The sequence below is a fragment of the Falco biarmicus genome, chromosome 8 (assembly GCF_023638135.1).
Source record: "Falco biarmicus isolate bFalBia1 chromosome 8, bFalBia1.pri, whole genome shotgun sequence".
Lineage (NCBI taxonomy): Eukaryota > Metazoa > Chordata > Aves > Falconiformes > Falconidae > Falco > Falco biarmicus.
Window position 1 is genome coordinate 56008307 of NC_079295.1, and position 27841 is coordinate 56036147.

Sequence of the window (27841 nt, forward strand, 5' to 3'; positions counted from 1 at the left end):
ACCAGTGACAGGACACGGGGACCACACTGGTGCTGATGTAACCCACCGCCAATGCCCTGGCGGCAAGGACAGTGTGTGCCCGGGGCAGAGCGGGATCCATTGTGACTGATGCTCAGATGGGTCCAAGGATGGTGGATATGTATGTGGCCCCACCTCTGGTTTGGGACACACCAACAGCATGAACACCGAGCCCTTCTCCTCCTCCTCCTCCTCCTCCACTCATGCAGGGGATGAAGCACCTGGCACCAAGTGATGGAGAGCTGAGGCTGTTCCAACATCGCTCCTCAGGCACTGGGCTCCAGCACTGCCCCAGCTTCACTTCCCACAGCACTGGCTGCCACTCACCCCGGGGTGATGGCGAGCCTGGGCCAGGTGAGGCGGGGTGTGCCGGTAACACGGTACCCCGGGGGCGAGTGCCCCATCCCACCCTGGCACTGCAGCTGACGCGGGATGCTGTAGGGTTACCCATTAACTGGAGGAATTTCTGGGGAGGAGGTGAGCAGCAAGCAGAGGCGAGGGGCAACATGGGGCTACTTAGACTTTGCTCTTGGCGTGGATATAAAGGGTTGTGGTGCCCCACGGGCCACTTGACTGGAGGAACGCACGGATGTGGCATGTGGACATGGTGCTGCCGTGAGTGCCTGGCCAGCCCCAGGTGAGCAGGGCCCTGGGCAGGAGGGGTCCCCTCTCTGTGTCCCCTGCCTGCCCTTGCAGGAGCTCGCTGGGGTGGCACAGCAGTAGCCAGTGGCCAGGGGACCACCGGGTAATGGGATGGTGCTCCTCAGCGGTGCCAGCACCGCAGGGATTTGGGGGCTGGTGGCAGCTGGTGTGGGACAGCTGTAGTGACGCATGGCCACCTCTGCTCAGCCTCAGCAGAAGTGATGCTGCCCTACCGGAGGGAGAGCCCGGCCCTGCCCCGCTGCCCGGTGCGGGGAGGACGGGTGATGCACGGGCCCCAGTTCGCCTACTGCCCCAGCCCCCAAGGTAGGTGCCCCCAGCCCTCCAGCTCCTCCTCTTCCTCACCCTGCTGGGCTCAGCAGGGCCAGCTCACCAGCCCAGGCGGTGCCCAGCTCCCCTCTGCAGAGGGGTCCCCACGATGCTGGGGCCATAACGTGGGTGCCCCCTCTCCCCAGCTCTGCACCGGCTGCCGGGTGCCCACACCTGCCCCTTCGCTGTCGGTGCTTGCCCTGACCATGGCTTCCCCTGCCCCGGCTCCCCGGGGCGCCTGGGCGAGGGCAGGGAGCGGTACGAGCTGGATGCGCTGCCCTGGCAGGGGACCCGGCTGGGCTTGGATGAGCTACAGAAGCCAGGTGAGACCCCTGGGCGGTGGGCACACTGTACCCGGGTTGGGAAGCACCCCAGCGACCTGCTAGAGGCACCCAGGGGGGCCTCAGGGTGCCAGGATTGTGGGGTGCTGGCAGAGGCTCAGCTTTGTCCCTGGGACTAGCAGCAATTCCTCCCTGCTGCCCCGCGGTGCCAGTCCTCGTGCTGGCACCCCAGCCAGACCCTCAGTGTGGCAGGCTGCCTGCCAGCCAGGGAGACCCTCAGCTCCCCGGGGTGCTGGGGGCAGAGCTGAGGGGCAACAGGGGCGGCTGGCACAGGGCACGCCAGAGTGGGAGGAGATGGAGGGAGCCCCGGGAGTGGTGGCACAGAGGGGGACGTGAGCCCCATCCCACTGGCGGCATGGGAGGACAGTGTAGGGCTGTGGAAGTCCAGGGAGCCGGGGCGGTGCCATGACTGGCATTTAACACTCTCTCTTGTCTTGCGCAGAGCTGGGGTGCTGGGCCAGGGTCCAGTCCATCTGTGTCTCCCTTCTCAAGGTGCCCTTGATGTTCGGGTTCCTGTACCTCTTCGTGTGCTCCCTAGACGTGCTCAGCTCTGCCTTCCAGTTGGCTGGAGGTAGGGTGGTGGGGACACCTGGGCGGCTGGTGGCACCCACCATGCCGGCACCCTGCCACTCACTCTCTTGCAGGCAAGGTGGCCGGGGACATCTTCAAGGACAATGCTATCCTCTCCAACCCAGTGGCTGGGCTGGTGGTGGGCATCCTGGTGACCGTGCTGGTACAGAGCTCCTCCACCTCCACCTCCATCATTGTCAGCATGGTCTCCTCGGGGTGTGAGTGTGCCCGTGGGGCTCCTGGGGACAGGGTGGCTGGATGTGGTCACCCTGAGCTGGGCCATGCGGGGCTGACAGGTCTCTCTGTCCTCAGTGCTGGAGGTGCGCTCTGCCATCCCTATCATCATGGGCTCCAACATCGGCACCTCTGTCACCAACACCATTGTGGCCCTCATGCAGGCTGGAGACCGCAGTGAGTTCAAACGGTGAGAGCTTGTCAGGACAGAGAGGACTTGGGTGTTGGGGGCCACACCATGCCAACGGGCTCCTCCACACAGGGCCTTCGCTGGTGCCACGGTGCACGACTGCTTCAACTGGCTTTCAGTGCTGGTCCTGCTGCCACTGGAGGTGGTGAGCGGGTACCTGCACCACATCACCCGCCTGGTCGTGGCCACCTTCAACATCCGCAGTGGGAAGGATGCTCCTGACCTGCTGAAGATCATCACAGAGCCCTTTACCAAGCTCATCATCCAGGTCTTATCAGCCGTGGTGTCCCCAGGCTGGTGGTGGTCTCCCAGCACTGGTGTCCCCCATGCTGGTGGTGATGTCCCCAGTGCTGGTGTTCCTTTGGTGGTGGTCATACCCACGTGTCTCTAGGCTGGCAGTGGTGTCACCAGACTGGTGGTTGTCCCCCAGCATTGCTGTCCCAGTGCTGGTCCCCAGCACTGTTGTCCCTTCAGTGGTGGTTATATGCAAGTGTCCCCAGGCTGGCAGTGATGTCCCCATCCCAGTGAAGATGTCTCCAAGCTGTGGGTGCTGTCAGTCCCCAAGGGCCCTCTCCAATATGTGTGTTTTTGCAGCTGGACAAGTCGGTGATCACAGGCATTGCAATGGGGGACGAGAGCCTGCGCAATCGGAGCCTCATCCGCGTCTGGTGTGGCCCTGCACCCCCACAGGTGAGGGGCCCGTGGCCTTTCTGGGGACATCAAACAATCCCACCAAGGGTGGGTGGTGGGCAGAGGCTGGCTGAGGATGCTGTGGAACCAGCTGCAGCCCACCTTCTCCCTGCAGATGGCTGCTGTGGGGCTTGGCCCCCCTCTGAACTGCACAGCCCCCAGCCACTGCAGCACTAAGGGCATTGAAAGCCTCCACAATGTCACCAGGCAGAAGTGTGAGTGGGTACAGGGGGCTTGGTCAGGGCTGGGGGGTATGGGGCGTAGGGCTGGAGAGGTGCAGGTGGGGCTGGGGGAGCTGTATGTGGGATGGAGAGGTTCTGGGCATGGGGCTGGAGTCATGATGTGGGGCAGGGCTGGAAGATATTGGGGCTGGGGTCCAGGTGTGGGGCTGTCTTGGGGGAGCAGGTTTGTGAGTGGGGCTGGGCTGGCCCCAGCCCCTTGCCCAGCCGTGCTGTGGGGCAGGTGAGCACCTCTTCACCGACACGCCGCTGCCCGACCTGGCCGTGGGGCTGGTGCTGCTTGCCGGGTCCCTTGTTGTGCTCTGCACCTGCCTCATCCTCCTGGTCAAACTCCTCAACTCCCTGCTCAAGGGGCAGGTGGCCAAAGCCATCCAGAAGGTCATCAACACTGGTGAGTGGGACGGAGACAGCTATGGGGTGAGTGGGATGGGACCCTGTCTGCCCTAGTCACCCATACCCACCTGCCATCCTCAGACCCATCCCTAGCTGCCCCTAACCCCCATCCCTGCCTGCCCCTGATCCCCACTTTGCTTATGGCTCTCATGGCCTCCTAGTGTCCACGTCCTCTTTGCCCAGCCATCCTGGCCACCAGGCTGGCCCCATACCCACAGCCTGAGCCCATACCCAGAGCCTGGCCCCACAGCTCCCCCCCCCCTCCCCAGCACCATATAGGAGTTCCAGGCCACTCCTGGCTGATGTGTCCATGCCCATGTCCATGCTTGTGTCCGTGCCTGTGCTCATGGCCATGCTGTGGCAGACCTCCCACACCCGCTTAGCTGGCTCACCGGGTACTTCGCCATGGTGGTGGGTGCTGGGATGACCTTCGTGGTGCAGAGCAGCTCTGTCTTCACCTCGGCCATCACACCCCTGATCGGTGAGTCCCAGCCATGCCTGGTCCCCTGCCACGTGGTGGTCTCCCCCACAATGGCCCATGGGTGCTAGAGTGCTCAGAGGGACAGGAGGAGCCATGCCTCCTTGGGAGAGCATGGGAATGTCACTGGCGAGGAGCGATGGGATGGGATAGGGTGCCTCTTCTGCAGGCCTAGGGGTGATCAGCATTGAGCGTGCCTACCCGCTGACCCTGGGCTCCAACATCGGCACCACCACCACTGCCATCCTGGCCGCCCTGGCTAGCCCGGGGGACAAGCTGGCCAGTTCCTTCCAGGTATGGGCAGCCTGGGCCCATGGTTGGGTGGGCAGGGGCCACCAGGCAAGGCGGAGGCTGGGGGAAGCCTGCGTGCCCGGCCCGACAGGGATGCTGTCCCTGCAGATTGCCCTTTGCCACTTCTTCTTCAACATCTCCGGCATCCTGCTGTGGTACCCGCTGCCCTTCACCCGCCTGCCCATCCGCATGGCCAAGGCGCTGGGCGAGCGCACGGCCAAGTACCGCTGGTTTGCTGTGCTGTACCTCATCATCTGCTTCCTCCTGCTGCCCTCCCTCATCTTTGGCATCTCCATGGCGGGCTGGCGGGCGCTGGTGGGGGTGGGCACACCTTTCCTCGGCCTCCTCTTCTTTGTGGGGCTGGTGAATGCGCTGCAGGCACACAGCCCTGGCCGCCTGCCCAAATGGCTGCAGACCTGGGACTTCCTTCCCGCCTGGATGCACTCGCTGCAGCCCCTGGACCGACTCATCACCCGGGCCACCCTCTGCTGCACCGATCGCTGCCGCAGCCCCGAGGGCTGGGATGAGCGTGAGGGCCCTCCCCGTGACAAGGTCCGGCTGGGGCTGGACAACCCCGTGCTCTCCTACCCCGAGGAGGTTCCCAACCCTGCCGTTCGGGTGGGCTCACCCCGACCACTCCCACACGGTGCTACCCGGCTCTAGCCAGCACCAGACACCCTGGCCGCTGCTCCCATGGCTGCCCAGTTTCTGCTGTTCCTGCTCAGCTGGTGTCTAATAAACACTGAGCACCTGCGCACTGGGTGTGTGTTTCTTGGTCTCCTGCCTCTGCAAACCCTGCCAGAGCTGCCAGACACCCACTGCCCTCCCCGTGTGCGTACACCACCACTGCACAGCCCAGCCCAGCCCTGTACGGGTACCCTGTGCTGGGGATGCAGCAAACGCACGGCTGGTGCCATGGGAGCACGCACTGATGATGCTGCAGCTAAACCCTGCACCTGCAGTTTGCAGCCAGCTCGTACCAAGGTGTTGCGGGCAGCAGCTTCTTCCACCTGCCTCTTCCCCACAGGGCTGAGCTGGCAGGGTCTGCGCTGCACGACCGTGTGCCACAGCAGCGTGTCAGTGAGCAGGGAACAGCATGGGGCAGCCGCCGGGGTGCTGCTGTGCTGCCAGGCTGTGGCTCATGGATGTCAACTCAGCACAGCTAGCCAGTGCCCCTGGCCCACTGGGCACCCTGACACCCATGGCAGGAGCCCACCCACCATGGTGACCCTGGCAGGAGCCCTATAAGTGTTGGGAAGAACTGCTTCTCCAACTGCCCACAGATGCTTGGGCTCCTGCCAGCGATATCAGCCTGTCCCTCCCTCCCTCCTTCCTGCCCACCCTCCTCCTGGGCTGGGACCAGCAGAGCCAGCAGGCTGTGGGAGCCGCGGCGGGGTTCCCAGCGCCGCCACCGCCCTGTGTGCCTGGCTGGGCGACCACTGGGACAGGACGAGCTCTGCCTTGCCACCGGACTGGGTCAGTATGGGAGCGGTGGTGGCCAGGACACCCCCCTGGGACTCAGCAGAGCTGGGGCTGTGCCAGGAGATGCAACGAGGCCGGTGAGCGGGGTGCGTGCGGCGGGGGGCAGCCCCATGGGGCTTTGTCCGCCTGAGGTGCCAGGCCAGCATGGAGCCAGCCAGCGCCTTCCCCAATGCCTCCGGTAACAGCAGCGACGCCAGCAGTGCCCCGCACTCGCCTGCAGCCACAGGGCTCATCCTGCTGGCTGCCCTGGCCATCCTGCTGGCCACGCTGGTGGGCAACGCGCTGGTGGTGGTGGCCATCTCCACCAGCCGGGCTCTGCGGGCTCCGCAGAACCTTTTCCTGGTGTCCCTGGCCTCGGCGGACATCCTGGTGGCTGTCCTTGTCCTGCCCTTCTCGCTGGCCAACGAGGTGATGGGCTACTGGTACTTTGGTGGCCTGTGGTGCAGCCTGTACCTGGCGCTGGACGTGCTGCTCTGCACCGCTTCCATCGGGCACCTCTGCGCCATCAGCCTCGACCGCTACTGGGCTGTCACCCGGGCAGCCCGGCTTAACCTGCGCCGCAGCCCCGGGCGGGTGAAGGGGATGATTGGGGCAGTCTGGGCAGCAGCAGCCCTGGTGGCATTGCCACCGCTCCTGCAGGCCCGGCCGGCGGGCCAGAAGTGCCAGCTGAGCCAGGAGACATGGTACGTGCTGGCCTCCTGCGCCGCCTCCTTCTTCGCCCCCTGCCTTGTTATGGTCACCGTCTACTGCCGCATCTACCACCTGACCGCCCGGCGGACGGCAGCCCTCCTTGCCCCCCATTCCCCACGCCCCGCTGGCACCGGCAAGAAGGGAACAGGGCTCAGGATGCCGGGCTGGCGGCGCCAGAGCCAGCACCAGAGCGTGTTGCTGTGCCGCCGGCGGCTGGTACAGGCACAGGAGCGGCGCTTCACCGTCGTGCTGGCCGTGGTGATGGGGACCTTTGTGCTGTGCTGGTTCCCCTTCTTCTTCACCTACAGCCTGGGCGCTGTCTGTGGGGAGGGCTGCCGTGTCTCCAAGCCTCTCTTCAGCTTCTTCTTCTGGATCGGTTACTGCAACAGCAGCCTCAACCCCCTCATCTACACCCTCTTCAACCGGGACTTCCGCGCTGCTTTCCGCCGGCTTCTGGCTGTCCCCCGCTGGCACCGCACCTAGGGCCCCACTGTGACACTGGGGACATGGCCCCCAGCCTGGCATGGACCCTGGACTGCAGTGCCAGTGTGCATCTTGAGGTACTTTTGGAAACGTGGGGTTGAATAAAATGAGGCCAAAGCCTGCACCCCGGGCTGGCGTCTGCCTCTGGGGAGCCCAGCAAGCAGCACCCATCGCCAGCACCCTCACAATATGGGTGATCTGCTGGTGGTGACAACTCACCGTGGCAGTTCCAGCAAGCACCAGTCCTCCCTGCTGCCAGGCAGACCTCAGCATCTCCTTGTGTGGGGGACAGAGCCCACAGCTGCTGTGGGGGTGACAAAGCCCCCCATGTGGCAGCATTACCGGCACTGGGCTGAGCTGACCATGCCCCTGTAACAGCCCAGTCTGAGCCCTGTGCCCCTCTGCTGGGGCTGGCCCCTATGGCTGCCCACCAGCACATAGCTGTGCCACGCCACGGGGGCTCTGAGGGGGCATGTGCACACCCCATGGAGGGGTACAAGGGGTGCTGGGCTAGGGTGGGATACCCCATGTCCTGCTCTGGGGCTCCACCAGGATCTTGTTGCAGGAGGGAAAGGAGGAATGGCATCCCGGTGCTGGAAAGGCTGTTCTCCCCTGTGAGAGTGTGGGGGATGGGACCTCACGGGACCAGGCTCCAGCACAGCCTGAGGTGCGAGGGGCCACAGGGGCAACCGTGGGGTGAAGACCCAGGGGCAACCACATCCCTCCGAGGGCAGCAGCTGCCCTGTACCCGCCCTGCCCGCCTCCCTGCCCGGCTCTGCACAGACACCCAAGGGTCAGGGGCTGCTCCACTTCTCCAGCTTTGCTTCTCAAAATAGAAAATCTCAAAACATCGGACTTTCACTTGGCTAAAAACAGCCGCCGGCGCCTGGGAGCTGGAGCCCAAGGAATGCTGTGCTCCGCTGTCCCTCAGCAGCCCCTTCCAGGGTGGGTGCAGCTTGGCCATAGGGGCAGGGGGCTGTAAGGGATTCGGGTACTCACAGTGGTGAGGGTCCCCAGGCCGACCCCACGCCTGCTGGCCCTGTGCTTGGACGCTCATGGCATGAGCTTCGGGGCCAGCAGAGGCTCCCAGTGGAATTCTGCCAGGACAGGGACCTGGTGCTCACCCCCCCGGAGGCAGCTGATCTGGCAGCTAGAGCCACCCTGGCACCATCTGCGGAAGGAGCTGCCCTATCGCTGCTGCCTGGCTTCCTCTCCCACGGCTGCTTTTCTCCTTTTCACCATTAAACAGCACTTTGCTCCTAAAAATACCCAGGGAGATGAGGGCACCCAATGGGGACTCAGCCAGGGAGAGGAGCTCTCCCCGAGGGGCTGGTGCCCCTTGGGGACCTGCAGTGCCCTGGCTCACACACCCTGCCCTCACCCTTGCCCAGCACGGCTGGAGCCGACCTGGGGATCAGGCACCATCCCTCCTCCTGAGCATGAGTGTGCAGCTCCAGGATGCTGCAGGGCAGGAGGGGCCAGGAACCAGCTGGAGTCAGGGCATGCAGGGACCCTCCTGCTTGGGCAAGTAGCTGTCGATGCATCCAGTCTGTGCTGGCATTAGGGCAACATCTGAACCACCAAAGGGAGCTTCAGGCTGATGTCCAAAACATCAAATCCCAAGGGCTGGACAGAGTCTGAGAGCACTCTTTGCCACAGGCACTACTGGGGGGCTGTGGTGCTCCAGGGAGAGCTCCCCCACCGAGCACCTCCTGCTGCATCGCTATCCAGCACATCGCCCTTTCCACAGTAGATGGGTCGAGCAGGTCACTCCATATCTCCACAGCAGCCATTTCCATTCCAAGTTTGTACAAAGTCTGTTTTATCTGCCACAGCGTTATCCTTATTCCTGCCCTGCTTGCGAGCAGCTGTGACTGCAGTACCACCGGGAAAGCAGCTCCCCTTGAAGTGATTACTCCTGCCCAATTGCAGCACCTGCGCCTGTCTGCCTGGAATTGCATCCTGCATTTTCAGGCCGTTTCTTCAATTTCTCAACATTATTTTGATTTATTCCCCTGATAGGCTTGGGTTTGGAGCCCTCTCCAGCCATGTTCCCCCTGCAGACCTAAAAATCAGAGTGCAAGTTCCACCCACCGGGGTGCCACCAGCTCCGTTGGGGATGCCAGTACCCCCCCGGACACTTGTGCTGCTCTGGTAGCCCCTTGTGGCCAATGGCTTGCTGGTGGTGGGAATGGTGCTACAAAACATCAGCTGGGAGAAAACAGAAAGTAGCAACCTAAGGGTTAAGTGTGCAAATGCACGGAAACAAAGTCATTGCATTTGAAGCTTAAAATAAACATGTGCCACCTTTAAAAGGAAAGCAGGTCTAAAAGAAGAAAGCTGACAGTGTGAGCTCATGCCTCATGGCAAAGTGACACGGGAGATCACCTCTGAGGTATGGCAGGGCAAAGCATCCTCCTCCGTATTATCACTGTGGATTTGTAACCAGAAGACACAACACCTGATCTCCAGCAGATGCTGAAGGGCACAGCAGACAACAGCCAGTACCACATGCATGGACAATGAGTGCCTGAAATAATTTGTGTTATTACCAGCATCGCTACAGCCTGAGGACATGAGGCCCTCCCCTCCTGCTCACTAGTACAGCTCAGCCAAGGAGTGCTTGGGGGCTCAGGATGGTCCTCACTGACAGAGGCTGGTGGAGGGACCTGCCCATCACCACATGCTCCTCCATGCCCTGGCCACCACCAGCCTCACACCCAGGGCAGCTCACTGCCAGTAGCCACCACACACGAGGGAGGCATCACCCGTGGGCTGGGACAAGAGATGGAAGCCATCAGTAGGCAGAGGCGACACCCACGTCCAAAAGCCACAAGGAGCAGAAAGCAGGGCAGGCACGACTTGCTGACAGGTAAGAGGGTTAATGACTGATTTCACACACAGAAGCATTAAGCCAGGCAGGTCATTGGCAGGGCTGATAAATCAAGGGATGCTTGAGAGCTCTGCAGAGAAATCAACGACTGACTTGCTGCAGAGCAGGCAGGGAGAGGTTCCTACACCACAGCCTGTCTTCAGACAGGGTAAGGGCATGGCTAATTAAGAGTATCGGTAAAAAAAGGAGCAAATTATCAGAGGGAAGAAGCCTGCGGGACCATCAGCACTCACTCAAGAGCTCAAATACCCAAACAGCACATGAGCAGCCACCAGGCTCAGCCCCAGAGAAGAACAAGGCTGGTGGCGCTGCACGCCCCTGCCAAGGGCACCAGGGGATGAGGAAGCCTCAAACCTCCATGGCAGCAGTGACCAGGGAGCCTGGGCACAGCACCAGAGCTTGCATCACCCACCCTGCAACACAGGGATTGACCAACACCGGACACGCCAGTGCTTGGAAGATTTTACTGAGGCCATCACGAACACAGGGCCAGGCTACAACGAGGGGGAAATAACCCGCCCGAAATATATAAACGCTGCTAACGAGAGCACGACAGCGCCGTGACGCCGCCCGCCCTCGCCCAACCACTACCCATCCCCCCCGTCCCCCCTCCGCCGCTACCCGCCCCCGCACTCTAAAGCATCCCGGCGCAAGCGCTCTATTATAAAGAGCGGCTCGGCCCGCCCCCTGTGGAACGTCCCTATCACGACCCACTGTGCAGCGGAGTGGCAGCTTTTTACCCAATCACATGCTAAAGGAGGCGGGACTCTTCCTGCCTTAGGCACCGTAGACGCTCGCCCAATCTGGTCCCGGTGAGGTGTGTGCTCTCTCTGAGAGTGACATCTCGTCCTCCAATCAGCACCTACTCCCTCTTCCCGGCAGGGCTTCGCCAATGACCGCCGAATGACGCGCGCTTCTCGCTGCCCGCCCCGCCCTCCCACACCCCCGCCCGCCTCGGGGCCAACGGGAGGGCAGCGGCGCGGCGGAGGGGGCGAGGCTTCCTAGGGGGCTGAGCCAATAGGAGGGCGGCGCGGGAGGAGCGTGGGCAGGCATTGGCGGGCTGGGCGCGGGTGGGCGAGGCGCGGCGGCGGCGGGGGGCGGTGGCGGCGGCGGCGGCGGCGGGGCGCGAGCTGAGCGGCGGGGAGCGGCGCGGAGCCGGGCGGGAGGCGGCCGCGCCGCCGGGGCCCATGGAGCTGGAGAACATTGTCGCCAACACCGTCCTCCTCAAGGCCCGCGAAGGTGAGCGGCAGCGCTGGGCGGCCGCCGGTGGCCGGAGCTGGGCGGGGGGCCGCGGGGAGGCGGCAGGCCCGGGGCGGCGGTGGGGCGGGCGGGCCCGGGGCGGGCCGGCCGGCCGCGGAGTGAGCCCAGGGCCCGGGACGTGCCGGCCGGCCGGTGGCCTGAGCCGGGAGCCCGCCGAGCCGCCTCTGGGAGCGGTGCCCGCCTCCCCGGGCTGCAGGCTGCAGGCTCCGGCCGTGCCTGGCCCCGGGACTCGGCCTCGGGCTCTCTCTCCTGGCGGGTCTCGGCGTCGGCCGCCCGCGGCGCCCTGGGCGCGGGGTAACGGCGCGGGGTGGGCACATGCCGCCCGAAGCGCTGGGCTCTGCATGCAGCCCCGGCGCTGGGCGCTGCTGCGGGCGGCCGGGGCAGCTCCGCACCCGCCGTGTGCCGCCCCCGGCGGGGGAGAGCCCGCCCGCCGCCCCACCGGCTGCCAACGCCCGGTAGCCCCCGCCTGCTCCCCCGGCGCTGGCGCCCTTCACCCTTCGGGGGGCGGCTCTCGCCCCTCGGCCGAGGGGAGAGGCCCGTCCGGTGTCCTGGGAGAAAAAAGCTGCTTTCAGGCTTGTAAAACGCTGCTTCCCACCCAGGCCTGATCCCAAAACTGTGGTGGTGAGCCCCCGGCCCTCTGTCACCCCCACACCGACCCTCTGTCACCCCCACACCGACCCTGCCCCGCTGCCACCAGCCGTGCAGTGGGCCACAACCCTCCCGCTGCTTCAGGGGTCACAGCTGGATTCCAGGGTCTCCGGGTGGGATGCAGCCGGCCGGCAGCGGGGCTGCCATGGAAGCACAGAGCAGTTTGGGTTGGGAGGGACCTTAAAGATCATCCAGCTCCAACCCCTTGCCACGGGCAGGGACACCTTCCACCAGGGCAGGGTGCTCTGAGCCTCATCCAGCCTGGCCTTGGAAGGACAGGGCAGCTGTGCAGAGAAGCCTCAGGATGGCTTAAGGAGAGAGCTGGGAAGTCTGCCACGCAGGAGCCTGGTCCTTTGTAGAGAAGGAAGTTCCAGCCAGGAATCGGGGAATTCATTAGATCATGTAAAGTGGCGGAGAAGTACAGTCCCTCCTGGCCCGTGGTGTGCTGCTGGCCAGGCCAAGTCATTCTGGAGCCTGAGGGGCTCACTGAAATCCAGTTAGAGGGCTTTGGAGATTAGATTTGTGGGAGGGAAGAGCAGCGAAATTAAATTTACATGGGCAGAAACATTTTAGCTTGAAAATCAGGCTTACTGTAGGTACTTCAGGCACAGTGACCATGGTGGACCATGACATGATGGTTCATAGTGGCAAGGTCTGGATTTGCCAAATCCAGACAAAACCGAACAGTGGCATTTGTGACCTCTAGACATGAGACCCTGCTTCATCCGGAGTGAGTTGACCAAGGAGATTGGCTCCTGGTGGGCCTTCGGCAGAGCGGAGCTTGGTCGCAATGCAGAGCAAGGCATCGGATGGCTGCTGCAGTAGTTGCCGTGCTCCTCCGGTGCCTCTCCCTCCGCAGGCGTTGGGCAGTTTGGCTGCAGGCGGACACGATCCACTGGCACGCTTGTGTCAAACGGTTCCTGGCCTGCGAGAGCTGTGGGTGGCAGTGCTGCCTGTCCGTGGCTCTCCCACCCATGGCTGGGTGGCTGTGGTAGCTGCTTGGGCAGCCTGTGTGACAGGACAGAGCCGCTTTGCTGCCCAGGTCTGGCAGCACGGGGTGCTTTGCCCCAGACCAGCCTTTTTGGGAGCCTTCTGGTCTGGTGTGAGAGTGCAGGGCTGAGATCGCCCTGGATGTGGGGGAGGTTTGCTGACCGTTATCTTTAGTCACTGCATACGGTGGCCATGCTCTCAGTTTCCTTCAAACTCTTCTGGGAGGGTTTGGCCCTGGGAAGGACAAGGATCCTTCCCCCATTGTCCCACTTGCCTGCTGGCCTCTGGCAGAGGTACAACAGACCGGCTCTGGGCTATCAGCAAGCCTGGAAGCTCCCCTCTGGTGAGCTCTGGGTGAAGGTGGCCCACCCTATGCCCCATCCCCAAAATGGGGGTGCTGAGAGGTTCATGTGCAGGAGGCCAGTTCCCTGCAGGGCTGTTTGATGCAGCACTGGGAGTGCGGGGGGAGAACCGTGCATGAAGGGTGCTGGAGCTTCCTTTCAAAGCAATCAACTCGAGGAAACGCAAGCTGCCAGTCCTCATCCTGCAGGTGCTGTGGGGCATTGCTCTGCCTTTCCTTGAGCACTCTTTGGGTGAGGATGGCTTGTCCTCCCGTGCCCTCACTTAGTTGTCCCCATCCATTTCATTGCCGCAAGCTGTGGCTGACAAGGTGGTGTGTGTGCTGCTGGTTTCTTCCACCCCTGCTTACCCTTGAGTCACTTCCTTCCTGAGTTTGTACAATCGTGCAGCCCAGCTGCTGGTGCGGGGCAGATGTAGCACAGCGACCTGCAGCACGCCAGGGGCTCAGACCCGGGGCTGCCCCTGTGGAAGGTGGCTGTGATGGCCCTGTCCCACCCGCCTGTCCAACCAGGCCCTCCTGCAGTGTGGGGAGCTGGATGCTCAGCGACTGTGTCTAGAATTTGGGGCTGAATTGTGTCGGCAATGGAGGAAAGTGTTATGAAAGTGTTTCTCAAGAGCTGATAAATGCGTTTTCAGCCTCTCCTGATTTCAGAAGGTCGTGCCTTTGGCCCAGCTCGGCAGGGTGGTTAATGTATTTTCCAAGGGAGGTGGGAGATTGTGTGTGTTGGCACCAGGCAGGGGAAAGGCAGTCCCTAAAGGCTGGCTGATCCCAGCCATCAGTATTTCAGTACTTAATACTTGCTATGATGTAAATTTTTTGGTCTATCTAGAAGTTTTCCCACCCCGTCCTACAGCACTGGGCATTTACTCGAGCAACTGAAGTTGGAATAATATCTGATTCTTGAATCTCACTTTTCTGAGGCCGGCTTATCTCTGGAGAAAGGTGGGAGTGTCCCCACTTCACAGGTGGGAAACTGAAGTGATGAGCCCCAGGCAATGCAGTGAGTTGTCTGTGGAGCTGGGATTAGAGCAGGAATTCCTGTCTCCCAGCTTCATGTCCTCCCTCTGAGAGCCCCTCCCTGGAGTAAAGCAATCAGTCTGGAATGAGTAGGTGGCAGGAACATCATTACTACAGCAGGAAGAGCTACACACCGGGCAAGGCTTGGCCTCCAGAGGTGCATTAGTTATGCAGAGGTCCTGAGGACTGGCCTGGGAGCCAAGAACTCTTGTGCAGGCATAGAGTAGCCTGTGGCTTTGGGCTGTTCCTGCTGTGATCCTCCTACCATATAAATACGAGTCACTGAGATGTCCAGGTGAAAGGTCTTTGTGTTCTTGGTCGGGACCTTTGTTCAGCAGCCAGAGTGGTTGGTCCATCTGCTTCCTCTGGCAGTCAGATGCTCTAACACTTTTGTTCTAGCAGCCAGGAGACGGTGGTACCACTTCGGTCTTGTTTTCCTTGCCTGGGCTTGCTTGTGTAAATGGACAGAGGGTGTCTCTTCTCTCGGCTCCTGGCAAGGCTAGGCTGCAATTGGATGTCCTTGCTTCATAACTCATGGTATCAATTTTGTGTGCCCTGCAGGTGGTGGTGGAAACCGGAAAGGCAAGAGTAAGAAATGGCGCCAGATGCTGCAGTTCCCCCACATCAGCCTCTGCGAGGACCTTCGACAAACCCTTGGTGAGATGCAGCGGCTGGCGGGACTGAGCAGCACCCAGGCTCCGCTCCAGGGTGGTGCTGGTGGGTGAGTGTGTGTGTGTGTGTTGTGCACCCAAAGCTGAATCCCGTGAGGGTCAGGGACATGTAACAGGGCATGTATTGGCCAAATCCCAGCCAGGATCACTTGGAGCTCAGGATGTAAGGAAGAAACAATGGGTAGGTAAGTCACAACTGCCCGGCGCTTGCTGGATAGTACCTGTTGATGTATCCACACACCTTCAGTAGAGGTACACCACCTTCTATGTGCAAATAGACATGCTCAGTGTTGCAGAGTTCTGGAGTGTTGCTCTGGGGTCCCTTTGCATAAATAAAAAAGGTCCTGCTAACATCCTCTGGACTCCCTGGTTGGGATTCAGCCCTCTCTGCAGACCTCAGCTTCTAACGCTAATGCAGCACCTTTCCTCAGGCAAAACTGGGTTCTTGCTGTGTGGTATGGATGAGAATTGTAGAGTTGGGTAGGGCTTGGCCTGTAATTTTAATACTGCACTTTGTACTCCTCATGGTTCTAATGTTGTTTGTCCAGTAGGCTTGGTCCTGAGGTCATGTGCAATTGTTTTGGGGCACAGAGAGTGGGAGCGCTCTGCTTGCTGGGAAGGGGAGAGCTTGTTTAAGTTGTCACTCCAGATTCAACTGCCAGCTGGAGAGTGGCACAGCACTGGCCTTGTTTCAGAGTAGGTGTCACTGGGCTGAGTGGGTTTGGGAGCAATTCCAGTCCCCAGTTCCAGGTTTTCCAGGTCCTGGCAGCACCAAGGAGAAGGGTGGCTCCCTTTGAGGGCACATGGGACTATAGCACTTGGATTAACTCAACCTCCGTCATCCACACTGTAACCTCCAAGCTCACAACAGCCCAGTGCACACCGTGCACCACCTCCCTGCTGCTGTGCACACCATGTGCAACCTCCTGGGGCCAGCTTTGCAGCTGAGTGTAGTCAAATGGAGACTCTCACCTTGGTTTTGCTGCAGACCGCTTCTCTGGAGCAAGTTTTGAGCACTGAACAGAGCTCTGGCCTGGGCTGCTCTTGCAGCACCCATCTTGGCCATCCAAACCCCTGTCTGCTTCCTTGACTTGTGTGCCCTCGACAGAGCTTCCCCTCAGCTCATGTTAGTCCTCTGCCTGCAGCCACCCTTCCTGTGGGTGTCACGACACATTTTCCAGCACTGAACTTCATCTTTGTTGTGCTGCCCATTTGCCAGTGGTGAGTGCTGGTGCTCTGTCTGTCTCTGCTGTCCCACTGTCCGGGACAGTGACCTTGTGAAGCTTTGGGAGGCAAGTCCCTCCCAGCCACTGGCTGTCACCACCTGTGTCCCCACTTCTCCCTGGGGAGGCATGCGAGAAGTGCTTCTGGCCCAGGTGACAGCTGCCTGGCTTAGTTTCCCTGTGGGAGTGATGACCCTGTTCCACTTTTTGGCTGGAGTGGCTTCGTTTTCCCCTCGCAGGCTGCTCAGAAAGCATTTTATTTCCTATTCCAGAAGCTTGGCAGGACCATGGGCACAGTGGGCTGGTTGCCCACTGCAGAATTAAGCTTTGTATGCCCTGACCACAGGGGGTAACCTTGTGTGAGCCTGGGCAGCGGTGAGGGCAGCCAAAAGCTTCTGATCTCGCAGGCAGCGAACTCGTCCACCCCAGCTGAAGGGAACTCCTTCCCCTGCAGCCACAAGGAAACCGCCCGTGCAGCGGAGCGGGCGAGGTGGCCTCCTCCCCCACCACAGCCCTGCCATCCCTGCGCTCTCGTGCACCCTCAGGAAGCTGCAGCTTCCTCGGGAGAAACTGCTGTGCGGGGAGGGGAAGGCTGGCAGTACCCAGCGCTGGGGAGTGCTGCAAGATCCCCTGTGCACCAGTGGGAAGCTGCACGTCTGCACCCCAGGCAGCCCGCAGCCCTCAGTGGCAATGGCTGTGACACAAATTTGTGCTGGCCCATGATCAGACAGTGTCTTCTGAGTGGAAGGGGAGGAAGAAAAGCAGAGAACTGGAAGTGCTCTGGATAGTCGAAGGGGTTTGTGCCTGGACTGCCAGACTTCAGAGAGGCGTAGGAGGAATCAGCAGGGAAGCCAAGCTCCCATCTTGCAGCTCCCATCTTGGCCATCCAAACCCCTGTCTGCTTCCTTGACTTGTGTGCCCTCGACAGAGCTTTCCCTCAGCTCATGTTAGTCCTCTGCCTGCAGCCACCCTTCCTGTGGGTGTCACGACACGTTTTCCAGCACTGAACTTCATCTTTGTTGTGCAGTTGTACTTTGTTGGCAGTAGGAGTTGATGTACAAGTCAGTGGCTGTCCCGTGGAGCGTGTGCCGCGTTAACAGGGCATCTGTGGAAATAGTGCCTTCCGTTTTGATGATTCTGCTTCCAGCCGGGCCTTTGGGAATATGAGTGGTTTGTAGGAGTCATCAGAGCAACTCTTGGCATGGAAGATCTGCCTCGAAATAAGCCCAGTGTGTTCCTCATGTTCCAAGGAAAGTTGTGTGTCTGGAGTAGTCAGTCGATCTCCTTGAGAAGAGGATTGGGAAAAGAACCTCTAGGCAAACAGGAGATTTGCTGGAGTCCCTTACTAGAAGGCAGGCTGTACAGAACAGCAGGTCAAACCTCTTTCAGGAAGAAGATCTTCCGTAGGGGAACATAAAAGCTCAGTCATGCCTCTCGTCCCTGTTGGGTACGTTGCACTCTCCTGGGAGTCTCAGGCTGGTGGGACCTGTGTGCAGCCAGCTGATGAGTGGCAGGCCCCTCCACCGCTGCCTGTGGCCAGGGCAGTGGGCTGTGGCTGCTCCTTTGGGGCTTGGCAGTGAATGATCTTCTCCGCATTTGCAGAGCGGGACTACCACAGCCTGTGCGAGAAGCAGCCCATTGGGCACATGCTCTTTCGGCAATTCTGCGAGACACGACCTGAGCTGTCGCGCTGCGTCAAGTTCCTGGATGCCGTGGTAAGAGCAAAGAGCAAAGCCCATCAGGCTTCACTGGGGGAGGCAGGGATGTTCTTGGCACCCCTGGGCATGGACCAATTGGCCCTGGGTGCTCTGGCAGTTGCCAGGTACTTCTGGGTACGGAGGTTTCCTGAAGGAAAAACCTGTGTGTTGCCGTTTCCCCAAGACAGGGCTGGGCCTTTGCTTAGGGAGCTGTTTGCTGGAGATCTGGTTTTCCAGGAAAGCATGGGAAACCTTGGGCAGAGGGTGTTGCTGCTCTGCAGCTGTTGGCTGGTAGCAAGGCTTGGTTCCTGGCTGGACCTGCTCCTCACACTGTTTGCTCTGTGCAGGCAGGGTATGAAGTGGCTCCAGATGAGAAGCGGAAGGAATGCGGGCAGCACCTGATTGAAAAGTACTTGAAGCCAAACGTGAGTAAGAGGGTTGTGTTTGCTGCCTGCAACAGTAGAGCAGTTGGAAGGCTGGCAGTTGTCATTACCCATGTCCTGCCACAGCAAATGTGCTGGGCAGGACAGCGAGGGCAGAGTACAGAGCCACCCCGCCACCTCACAAGCAAGCGTGCTGCTTTTCCCACTGGCCCTAAAGTAGACAGGCACCTGTGTGCTGTTCCTGGGCTTCTCCTTCCTGGCAGGACCCTTGGGCTCTGCTCCCTATTGTCTGACTCCATCCTTTTGTCCCCAGAGTGAGGACCATGTGCCTGAAGTTCCGTCGCAGCTGGTGGATGCCTGTTGTGAGAGGCTGGAGCAGGAACCTTCCAAGGAGCTTTTCAAGGAATCCACTAAGTAAGTTGGAGGGCAGGTCGCATCATGGCACAGGGTTGACGCTGCAGCTAACTCATCTCGTCCGTCGTGTTCCCATCCTCCAGGAGAGCGAGGGCTGGTGCTAAGGCTGGCGCCTGGGGAATTTCGGGCTAGCAGTTTGCAGCACAGCTACAGGAAAGCAAGTGCAAGGAGCTCCCGTGCGCTGTGGGAGCCACAAGCTGCTGCAGAAACCTCTGTTGCTTGTCTCAGTCTCCTCTGGATCTGAGTTGCTGTTTGGAAAGACCCTGTTTCAGTGAGCCTCAGCATCTGGCCATGCTGTTCCTAGTCTTGTGCCAGGCACTTGTAGACACCTGTAAAGCGTGCTGCCAGCTGCCAGTCCCAGTGCCACCTGTCCTCTCCCGCTGGCTGCAGGTGTGGCCGCTGTGGTTAGATTATGCTGGCTGTTGCTGCAGGGATCTAAGGTCACCACTGTTCCCATCGCAGAAGCAGTGGCTGAGGTCCTGGCTCTGGGTGCAAAGCGGAAGCTGTTAGGCAAACCGGGCTTACCCCCCACCCCCCCCACCCCCCCCGAACAGTAGCTGGAGCACATTGCTTAATTGGGTGCAGGGCTGTGGCAATGGATTTGCTGCAGTCTTCTGGGGAGCGTTAGCTCTGTGTGTGGTAACGAGTGTCGCTGTCTGAATGCAGAGCCTCCGGGCTGGGCCCTGCCTGCTCTTGGCAAGCTCTGAAAGGGGAAGAGCCCATCCGTTTCTCCTTGATGCATGTCTCCAGTCTAGACACGATGTCTAAGGCTCTTTACTCTGCTGGGGAGCCCTGGCACTGGTCTCCGAGGCAGTTAGCTCTCTTGAGCAGGATCTCCTGTGGCCTTTTGTACTGGGTATTCATCTGAAAGCGAACAACTCAACGCCTGGTGCTGAACGTTGCTAGCAGCTTTCGGCAGCTGATTACAGCCTTGTGTGCACATTTGCCCTGTGAGCAGAGGGGGTAATTGCAAAGAGCCCCATTGTCCCCGTTTGTCCCACAGCCCGGGCTGGTGCTGAGAGGCCACAATTAGCAGTGCTAGCCTGGTCCTAGGGTGCTGTGTTCATGACAGTGGCACCTCCAACGCACCTTCCTTTTGCATCAGGCCTAGCTTGGAGGGGGGCTTTCTGAGCCAGGGCTACGTGGGTGATTCTGCACCAGGCTGGGTGAGGGGATGGCAATGTAAACGGGCTCTCAGGGCTGCTCAGCTCCTCTTTCCTTGAACGCCTGGCTTTTTCCACAGCTCTCATCAGTTCTCAGGAACCTTGCTGGCTCTGCTCTCTCCTAGGCTTATCCATGACTACCTGAGTGTGGCTCCCTTTGCCGACTACCTCGACAGCTTGTACTTCAACCGCTTCCTGCAGTGGAAATGGCTGGAACGGTAACGCTTCCCGGCATCTGTGGGAGACCTGCACCCTCCTCACACAGACGGCCTGAGGGGTCCCTCAGGCTCCTTCCCATGCTGGCCACTGGCAGGAGCCAAGGGCCTGGCCCGTGTCTGCTCTTGTTCTCCTTCAGGGCCCTTTATTGGCACCATCAGCAGCCCCAGCCTTGCTTGCCTCGCAGGGAAGCAAGGTCTGCTTGAGCAGGGGTTTTGGGGTGAGCCACAGTCTCAGGCCAGAGCATGGGGGTGGTTTGGGCTTCAGTCCCTGCTCTCTCCCAGCTTCCATCTCACTCCAGTTTCCTTTCCCTCACAGGCAGCCGGTGACCAAAAACACTTTCCGCCAGTACCGTGTGCTGGGCAAGGGCGGTTTTGGGGAGGTGAGTGACCACCATTTCCTCTGTATTCAGGGTAACGGGCAGCTACCGTTGCCAGTTGCCAGGTGCAGGTCTGGGTTGGCCACCGGGGCACCACAAGCTGCTCTAGGTGCTGGTGGCTGGGTGGGCACTGGGAGCACTGTGGTGGGCACTGGGAGCACTGTGGTGGGCACCGGGAGCACTGTGGTGGGCACTGCTGCGCTCTGGGCACTGCGTGATCTGTCCGTTCCCCTCTGAGGGGCAGGAGCTCACCTCTCACCAGGCACTGGAGGTGTGGGTGTTGCACAGGGTAGGTAGCACATGCCCTGTGCTGTGTACTGCCACCTGGGCAGAGAGTCAGGTTTGTTCCCAGTATCTTGGCAGGAGACACTGACTCCTGAAAACTGTCACTGTCAAGCTTCTTTCTGTTTCTGGAGTGGCCTTCTATCTTCCCAGGCACCAGCCGTGGTGCTGCTACAGGTAGCAGGGGCATCGCAGCTCTCTGTTGCTTATCTGTGACATCTGGAGATGTCACTGCTCCCTGTGTCCTTGCTTTGACAATGGGCTTTTCACTGACCTCGGACTGAGATGGGGACAGGGACACCTTTGCCTTCCCGTGCCTCTTTCTGAGAGCAGAACCTAGAACCCCACCCTGGAAACGGCAGCAGGAGGGTGCTGAGCCACGTCCCCCCTCCAGGTTTGTGCCTGCCAAGTGCGTGCCACAGGGAAGATGTACGCCTGCAAGAAGCTGGAGAAGAAACGGATCAAAAAGCGGAAGGGAGAGGCCATGGCCTTGAATGAGAAACAGATCCTGGAAAAAGTGAACAGTAGGTTTGTAGTAAGTACATAGGAGTTGCTCTCACTTTGCTGCGGTGCTTGATTCTTCCTCCAATCAGCAAGCCCAGCACCTCTGGTGCTCCTCACCTGGTGTGGCCCTGCCCATTGGGTAGGGTCCTGGTGGCTGTAGATCTCTCACGAGGCTGGGGTCTGGCAGGAGCTCCTACTGTCTCCACAAGATGCTGTAAATGCCCCCAAAGTCAGGCCTGAACACCAATCTGATCCCACTGGCACCTTCTTAACCTCTGGGGCACATGAAAGCAGCGATAACTGTCTCTCCAGGCACACTGCCTCTCCAGACAGCCAAGTGGGCAGAAGCCTAGCCCTGAGCTGTGTGATGGGGAACTCTTTCTCTGGCTGCACTGAGGTGTGGACAGCTTGAAACCTCCCTTTATGGAGGATTCGTCAGATGCTGCCCCAGGGTTGCTGTCAGGTGCTGCTTGCCCCCCAGATGGAAGCAGTTCTGGCTCAGGGAAATAGTGTCCTCCCTGTCTAAGGAAAGCTGGGGTGTGCTGGGACTGCTGGGCACTTCGGTGTCCTCCCTGGGTTTGCACAGTTCCCCCTCTGCCTCCTGTGCTGGCAAAGGCGCAGTCCTGCTGCCCGTGAGTGGCTGCTTGGGTGACAAAGTGCCCGTCAGTGTAGGCATCTCCCTCTTTCAGCTGTGTCTTCTAACAGCCTTTCTGCCCTGAATTGCAGGTGAGCTTAGCCTATGCATATGAAACTAAAGATGCTCTCTGCCTAGTGCTGACCCTCATGAATGGAGGGGACCTCAAGTTCCATATCTACCACATGGGAGAGGCTGGCTTTGAGGAGCCCCGGGCAGCTTTCTACGCTGCCGAGATCTGCTGTGGCCTTGAGGACTTGCACCAGGAGAGGATAGTGTACAGGTGCGTGCTGCCTGGTCCCTGCTGGGAGACCTTGTATGGGCTGTAGAAGCAAGTGGGTTCCTGCTGCTCTTACTAGCCCAGTGGGTCTGTCTGCTCAGGAAAATAAGCACAGGCTTGAAAGCAGCACAGAGCTGAGTGAGAGGGGATTAGGAACAGAAAGCTGATATCGTAGGAGAAATGGAAGAGTTTAGCTTGGCTTCCTCGTGCTGGTAAATGATCGCCAAGAACAGGATGTGATCATGCTCCGAATACCTCGGGGCAGTCACTTGGGCGCTTAACTCGTGGCAGTATTGACACTAGAACAAACGAGGCTAGGCTGCCCCAGTGCGCTCAAGACTGAGAGCTGGGCAGGAGGCAGAGCAAGCTGATTGTATGACTGTACTCATCGGGTTGTGTGATGCAGTGTTAGGGATAGCGTGGCTAAACACAGGGCTGGAAAGTCCCTTCTGGTCCTACCCTGTGCCTTGCCCCTGGGGCAGGACAAGCAGAAGGAGCCTCTAGTCCTTTTCTCTTGCATGACCTGCCCCATAATGAGTTCTGCATCTGCAAAGGAGGAATCGGCCACAGGCACACTGCTTCCTTCTGGAGGGTTGAAGGTTCTCATATCCTGCCTCTCTGCCCAGGAGGGGAGAGCTTGCAGAGCTAACTCTGGGCTAGAGGGTGAGGGGAAGGTTATCTGTGTGACCAAGGCAGGAGTGTTGCATCCCTCAGCTGCTTATCTGTTTCTTCTTGAGATGTCACTGTTGCTTTTGTCCTTTGCCTTGACAGCAGGGTTCTTGCTAATCAAGTCCCTTCCTTCCTAGGGACCTGAAGCCAGAAAACATATTGCTGGATGACCACGGTGAGTGCAGAGTCAAGAGGAGCCCTGAGCCTGAGTCCTCTCTTCCTCTGCTTGAATCAGGGCTACTCTGTGTTCTTGGTAGCTTCAAACATTGCCCCTTGATGTTGTCCTGTTAACTTGACCCCTCCTCTGTGCAGGTCACATCCGTATCTCAGACCTGGGGCTAGCTGTGCATGTGCCAGAGGGCCAAACAATCAAGGGCCGGGTGGGGACAGTTGGCTACATGGGTAAGTGGTCCTGGTATAATCAAAAAGTGGTCTCTTGACTGCACGTGTGCTCTCCCTACCCATTACATGTCCCTCACTCCTGCTCCTATGTAGCTCCAGAGGTGGTGAAAAACGAGCGCTACACATTCAGCCCAGACTGGTGGGCTCTGGGCTGCCTGGTATACGAGATGATCGAGGGACAGTCCCCCTTCCAGCAGCGCAAGAAGAAGATCAAGCGGGAGGAGGTGGAGCGGTTGGTGAAGGAAGTGCAGGAGGAGTACTCGGAGAAGTTCTCACCCTGCGCCCGCTCTCTCTGTACCATGGTACGAGTGTGCATCCCTGTCCCTTTGCCCCCCACTGCCTCTGCATGCAGCAGCAGAACATGGAGGCTGCTCACCTGCAGAGGTGCTGGTGGCAGCCAGGTTCCCTTGTCTGTGATAAGGCAGTGCGGGGGGGTCCAGAGCGGGTGCCGTAATCCCTCACTCTCCAAGCTGCCTGTGCTGTCCCTAGTGACCTACTGCAGGAGCCCAGCTGACCTCAGGGCTGCTCCTGCCCGAAGCGCCCTCCACCTGCGGCACTGATTTCCTTTGTGTTGCAGCTCCTGTGCAAAGACCCTCTGGAGCGCCTGGGGTGCCGAGGAGCTGGGGCCAAGGAAGTGAAAGAGCACCCTCTCTTCAAGCACCTCAACTTTAGGAGGCTGGAAGCAGGCATGCTGGACCCCCCCTTCAAGCCAGATGTAAGTACCCATCTGTATGCTGACCTTTTCAGTCACTGGTGCCATCAAGGGAAACAAGAGCCCTGGGGGGGCTCACCTGAAGAGATGGGGCCCATCCCCTTCCCTCTTGTTTCTGAAGCCTGGTAGAACAGGGGTCAAGCAAGCTCTGGGCTGCCGGGAGAGGGTGCCTGGGCTTGGCCAGGAGCCAGGGTTGTTGGAGGTGGTGTTGTCATTGTGGAGCTGGCATTAGAGCAATCTTTGTCCTGTTTAGCCCCAGGCCATCTACTGCAAGGATGTTCTGGACATTGAACAGTTCTCCACAGTGAAAGGGGTGGAGCTGGAGCCCACGGACAATGACTTCTACCAGAAGTTTGCCACGGGAAGTGTGCCCATTCCTTGGCAGAATGAGGTAGGTTTGGAGGACAGATCTTTCCTCCTGCTTGTGCCTGCCATGGCCAAGTGCAGTGTCCCACAGGGTTTGCGCTGTCCCTGCTGCTTTTGCGCTCTGCTGGGCTCTCGGTGGCAGGCTTTGTGCGGCACTTGCTGCAGCCATCTTTGCCCTCTTCCAGATGATTGAGACGGAGTGTTTTAAGGAGCTGAATGTCTTTAGCACAGACGGCACGGTGCCCCCAGACCTGGACTGGAAAGGGCAGCCTTCTCCACAGCCCAAAAAAGGGTTACTCCAACGCTTATTCAGCAGACAGGTAAGAGTGTTTGCGCAGCGTTTCCTCCCCAGTGAGTCCTCTGGCAGCAATGAGCCTGCTCTTGCCTGTGCCAGGCAGGTCTGGCAGGGAGGTGGGCGCAAGAGGGAAGCAGGCAGAGCCTCCCCTACCGCTGGGTGGTGGGACCCCAGGGCTCTCGGGGACACCCGTGCAAGGCTGCAGGGAGCCAGCCCTCGCCTGGCTGGCACTCTCCGTGCCGAGGTAGTCGAGGGGGCTGGGATGGATCATCCTGGCTAAACGTGCTGGAGTCACACAGGCAGAGAGGTATCAAAGGCACTAAAATAGCAAGTCTTCTCCCTTCCTACACAAAGAATACATTCCCTGAAGAAGACCTTGCTCTTGGAATGGGTTGTCTGGGCTCCCCAGACCATTTCTGCCAGACCTTGAGCCAGGCAGCGAGAGCAGCTCTTTTGAGGGATGAGGGGAACAGAAATGTCTTGCAGCTGCTGTGGACTTGCTTGCCTGCCTGTCTCCTCTGCCCTGAACAGTCTTTGCCTTCTTTCCAGGACTGGCAAAGTCAGGGCTCTCAACAGCTGCTTGCAGCTGTGGCACTCAAGCGTGGTTGGCTCTGGACCCACTCTCAGCCACCCAGTGCTGACTCCTTTTTCCCCACTGAGCTCCAAGTTGTGCTTCACTGTTCAGTGGGCTGCCCTAGCCAGAGCCAGCTCTGGGCTGGAATACCCAGCCCTTCCCGAGGCAGGCAGGACCTGCCAGAGGATGGGCATCTGCCTGTAGCAGGGGTTGAGCTGTGACTTGCCACGTGTTTTCTCTTTCCAGAGGTGAGCAGTCTCTCCTGGCTGCTCTGCTCAGGGAAATACCTGGTGGCCCGCGGACATGGCAAGATCTGGGAAAGAGTGTTGTCCTTCAGTGCCTATTCCCTTCCCCCAGCAGAGCACAAGCTGCTTGTTGTTCTAACTGTCCCCTGAGCCACTAATCTCGCTTCCCTGCTCTCGCTGCCTTCATGGGGGAGGCCTTGCCCTCAGCTTGAGCCGGAGCTGCCCCTGCACAGCCGCTGCTGGGAGCTCTGCTCCCAGGGGGCTGTGGGAAGCTCCCTTCAATCCTCTCTTCGGATGTCCGGGACACATAGAAGGGTTGAGAAACCATGAAGGGTTTGGCATTGCCCCATGCTCAGACTTTCGTTCCAGCAAAAAGGGCTTCAGCTGCTTCTGCGGCCAGAGCCCCAAGCGGGGCACATCGTCTGTGCTGGCACCGAGCTGTCTCCCTGGGTGGCTGTAGCCCATGGAGCCCGTCTTCCTCCCAGCTTCTGAGCTAGTCAGCCGCGTGCTCACCAGTCTTGTCTGCCAGGAGCTGAACCCCAGATGCAGCCTGACTGTTTCTCTGCCGACTGGCGGTGCCCTCCAGCCCCTTGCCTCCATGTAGCTCTCCCATGCACAGGCCAGAGGGGGCCTGGCCCTTCCTTGCCAGAGGGCAGCTGTAAGCTGGGTTGTGTGACCGTGCTCACCCTCTGCTTGCTGTGCTCCTCTCTCTCCCTCCTCCCTCTCCTTGCCCTTGACTTCAGGACTGTTGTGGAAACTGCAGCGACAGTGAGGAAGAGCCCACCCGGCTGTAGAGCACAGCTTGTTCTCCAGCCCCTGGGACCCCCTTGCCTCTCCAGGTGCCCAGCAGAACAACAGCCCAGCCTGAAGGACAAGGTAGCAGCAGTCCTGCAAAGTGGATTTGTTTACAGCTTTACACATCTGTCTGAAGACTCTGAGGATGGCTCCAGGGCTGGCAGCAGCACGCAGCTCAGGCTGAGGTGCCTCTGACTGTGGGCAAGCCCTCATCCCTGAGATAGACCTGGACGCTTCTGAATCTGCTGCTTGGGATTGTGCTGCTGCCACCCACCAGCTGCCGCTCCCCTCCCTGGCCCAGGGTGGGAGGGAGGGATTGCGCCGGCGTGGGCCAAGGCCAGACTGGAGCAGCTCTGCTGACACATTCCACGGTGCTGAAGCAGCACTGCAGGTTTGGTGTATATTTATATATGTTAGTCTGTACATATCACATGTCGGTTTTTAATCTATAGGTGGGGGCCTGCACTGCCCTCACCCTGTCATAGGCACAAATGTCCTCCTATGGGGGGAGTGACAGCCCCAGCTTTGTACCAGGGAGTCCTGGGCAGAGGCTTTCTGTGCCTTGAGGTGTCTAAAGCATCTTTCCTGGACCTTTCTGGCAGTGCTGAGGCATCCCTGGCTCCAGCGGAGTCCATTGCTCAGCCCCGAGGCGCAGGAAAGCACTGTGCCAAAGCGTCTGCCATTGCATCCTGGCAGCAGAGCGTCACTGCCTCATCCTCGCTTCCCTGTCTGCCGGAGCCTGCTTCCTCCTGCCTCGTCTTGCACATGCTGCCAGCTCCCACGAGCTGATCCCGGCCCCCTCTCCAGACCGCTGGCAGGCTGCCTGCAGCACAGCGGGACACAGCCGCTCCCATGGCACCTGCTCAGGTGGTACCTGCTGTTGGGTCCCAAAGGTCGGTGTGATCCCTGGCATGGTGCAGGATGGCCCTAGCGCAGTTCCACCAGCTCTGGACCAGCCATCTGTGCATGCTGGGGGTGCTGCAGTCCCCAGGCCCAGCTTGTTGGAGGAGGGGGCACGTAAGGGACTCTGCTCTCAGGGAACAAAGCCATGGTAAAGAGAATGTTCCTTCCTGGGGTCATCCTGTGAGCTGCGCCCCAAAGAGTGAGCGGGGCCGGGACCAGCCTGCCCACCTTACCAGCCTAGCGTGCGTCCCTGGGGGTCCTGGGGAGTCAGCACAGCTCCTGTGCCCAAGGGCACGGTGGGGGGCTGGAGCCCAGCGTGTCCCTGGAGAGCAGCATGGGGCTCAGCCCACCTCTTCATCCTGCTTGTCCTGTCCCGTCTTGTGCACACTTGTCCCAGCTGTGTCCTGAGCAATAATTTGTCGTCTGTGTCTGTGTCTGTGTGTGCACACATATGTGTGCGTGCGTGCACGGGTGCGTGCTGCTGCCTCGTGCTCATTCTGAGCCAGGCCCCCCGGGGGGGCTGACCACCAACTTGGTCCTGTGGTATCATTTGCTTGCCTTGCACTAAAGTTGGACAGTATTTAAATTTTTAACCTTTTGTTAAGCATAAGATTTGCTGTGCCTTGTATCACTGTCATAAGGGGGGCCTGCTCTGGGCCATACAGGGTTGGTGACTCTAAGGAGAGGAGCCAGGACCCCAGTTCCTGGGCTGCCATGGGCTCTGCTGGCACTCCTGTCCTGCAGGGAAGGGCTGGGACTGAAGCCCAGGGACCATGGGAGGCCCTTGGTGGCTTCTG

At 59.9% G+C, this 27841-nt stretch overlaps 3 protein-coding genes across 6 annotated transcripts; all 3 read left to right on the forward strand.

Annotated features, from left to right (window-relative positions):
- The first annotated feature begins 512 nt into the window (after nt 1-512).
- SLC34A1 (solute carrier family 34 member 1) lies at nt 513-5170 on the forward strand. The gene is made up of 13 exons (XM_056349252.1): nt 513-655; nt 868-984; nt 1134-1310; nt 1771-1899; nt 1973-2116; nt 2211-2322; nt 2395-2590; nt 2917-3012; nt 3128-3227; nt 3475-3642; nt 4009-4125; nt 4292-4416; nt 4522-5170. The coding sequence occupies exons 2-13, from the start codon at nt 882-884 to the stop codon at nt 5074-5076; spliced, it is 2022 nt and encodes a 673-aa protein (XP_056205227.1). The 5' UTR covers nt 513-655; nt 868-881; the 3' UTR covers nt 5077-5170.
- A 601-nt stretch (nt 5171-5771) lies between these two features.
- On the forward strand, nt 5772-7192 carry LOC130154463 (alpha-2C adrenergic receptor-like). Its single transcript, XM_056350554.1, has one exon. It carries the CDS (start codon nt 6040-6042, stop codon nt 7066-7068), a length of 1029 nt encoding a protein of 342 aa, XP_056206529.1. The 5' UTR covers nt 5772-6039; the 3' UTR covers nt 7069-7192.
- A 3880-nt stretch (nt 7193-11072) lies between these two features.
- On the forward strand, nt 11073-27656 carry GRK6 (G protein-coupled receptor kinase 6). Of its 4 annotated transcripts, none has more exons than XM_056350004.1 (16): nt 11073-11200; nt 14799-14894; nt 17734-17846; nt 18176-18253; nt 18525-18625; nt 19914-20006; nt 20323-20386; nt 21060-21200; nt 21896-22086; nt 22890-22927; nt 23065-23154; nt 23248-23456; nt 23732-23869; nt 24120-24257; nt 24418-24552; nt 25348-27656. In XM_056350004.1, the coding sequence occupies exons 1-16, from the start codon at nt 11149-11151 to the stop codon at nt 25351-25353; spliced, it is 1683 nt and encodes a 560-aa protein (XP_056205979.1). In that variant the 5' UTR covers nt 11073-11148; the 3' UTR covers nt 25354-27656. The 4 variants fall into 4 exon arrangements, with proteins under 4 accessions (XP_056205979.1, XP_056205978.1, XP_056205980.1 ...); XM_056350003.1 differs by having other exon boundaries at nt 26090-27656; XM_056350005.1 differs by having other exon boundaries at nt 21060-21189; nt 21942-22086; nt 26090-27656.
- Nucleotides 27657-27841: the final 185 nt, after the last annotated feature.

Bases quoted from the DNA above. Each gene is read 5' to 3' on its own strand.
- SLC34A1 (XM_056349252.1), top strand. From the start codon at position 882: ATGCTGCCCTACCGGAGGGAGAGCCCGGCCCTGCCCCGCTGCCCGGTG. The intron at 985-1,133 runs GTAGGTGCCCCC...CCCTCTCCCCAG, and splicing joins CTACTGCCCCAGCCCCCAAG to CTCTGCACCGGCTGCCGGGT. The intron at 3,228-3,474 runs GTGAGTGGGTAC...GCTGTGGGGCAG, and splicing joins CAATGTCACCAGGCAGAAGT to GTGAGCACCTCTTCACCGAC.
- LOC130154463 (XM_056350554.1), top strand. From the start codon at position 6,040: ATGGAGCCAGCCAGCGCCTTCCCCAATGCCTCCGGTAACAGCAGCGAC.
- GRK6 (XM_056350003.1), top strand. From the start codon at position 11,149: ATGGAGCTGGAGAACATTGTCGCCAACACCGTCCTCCTCAAGGCCCGC. The intron at 14,895-17,733 runs GTGAGATGCAGC...CCGCATTTGCAG, and splicing joins GGACCTTCGACAAACCCTTG to AGCGGGACTACCACAGCCTG. The intron at 21,201-21,895 runs GTAAGTACATAG...CCTGAATTGCAG, and splicing joins AAGTGAACAGTAGGTTTGTA to GTGAGCTTAGCCTATGCATA.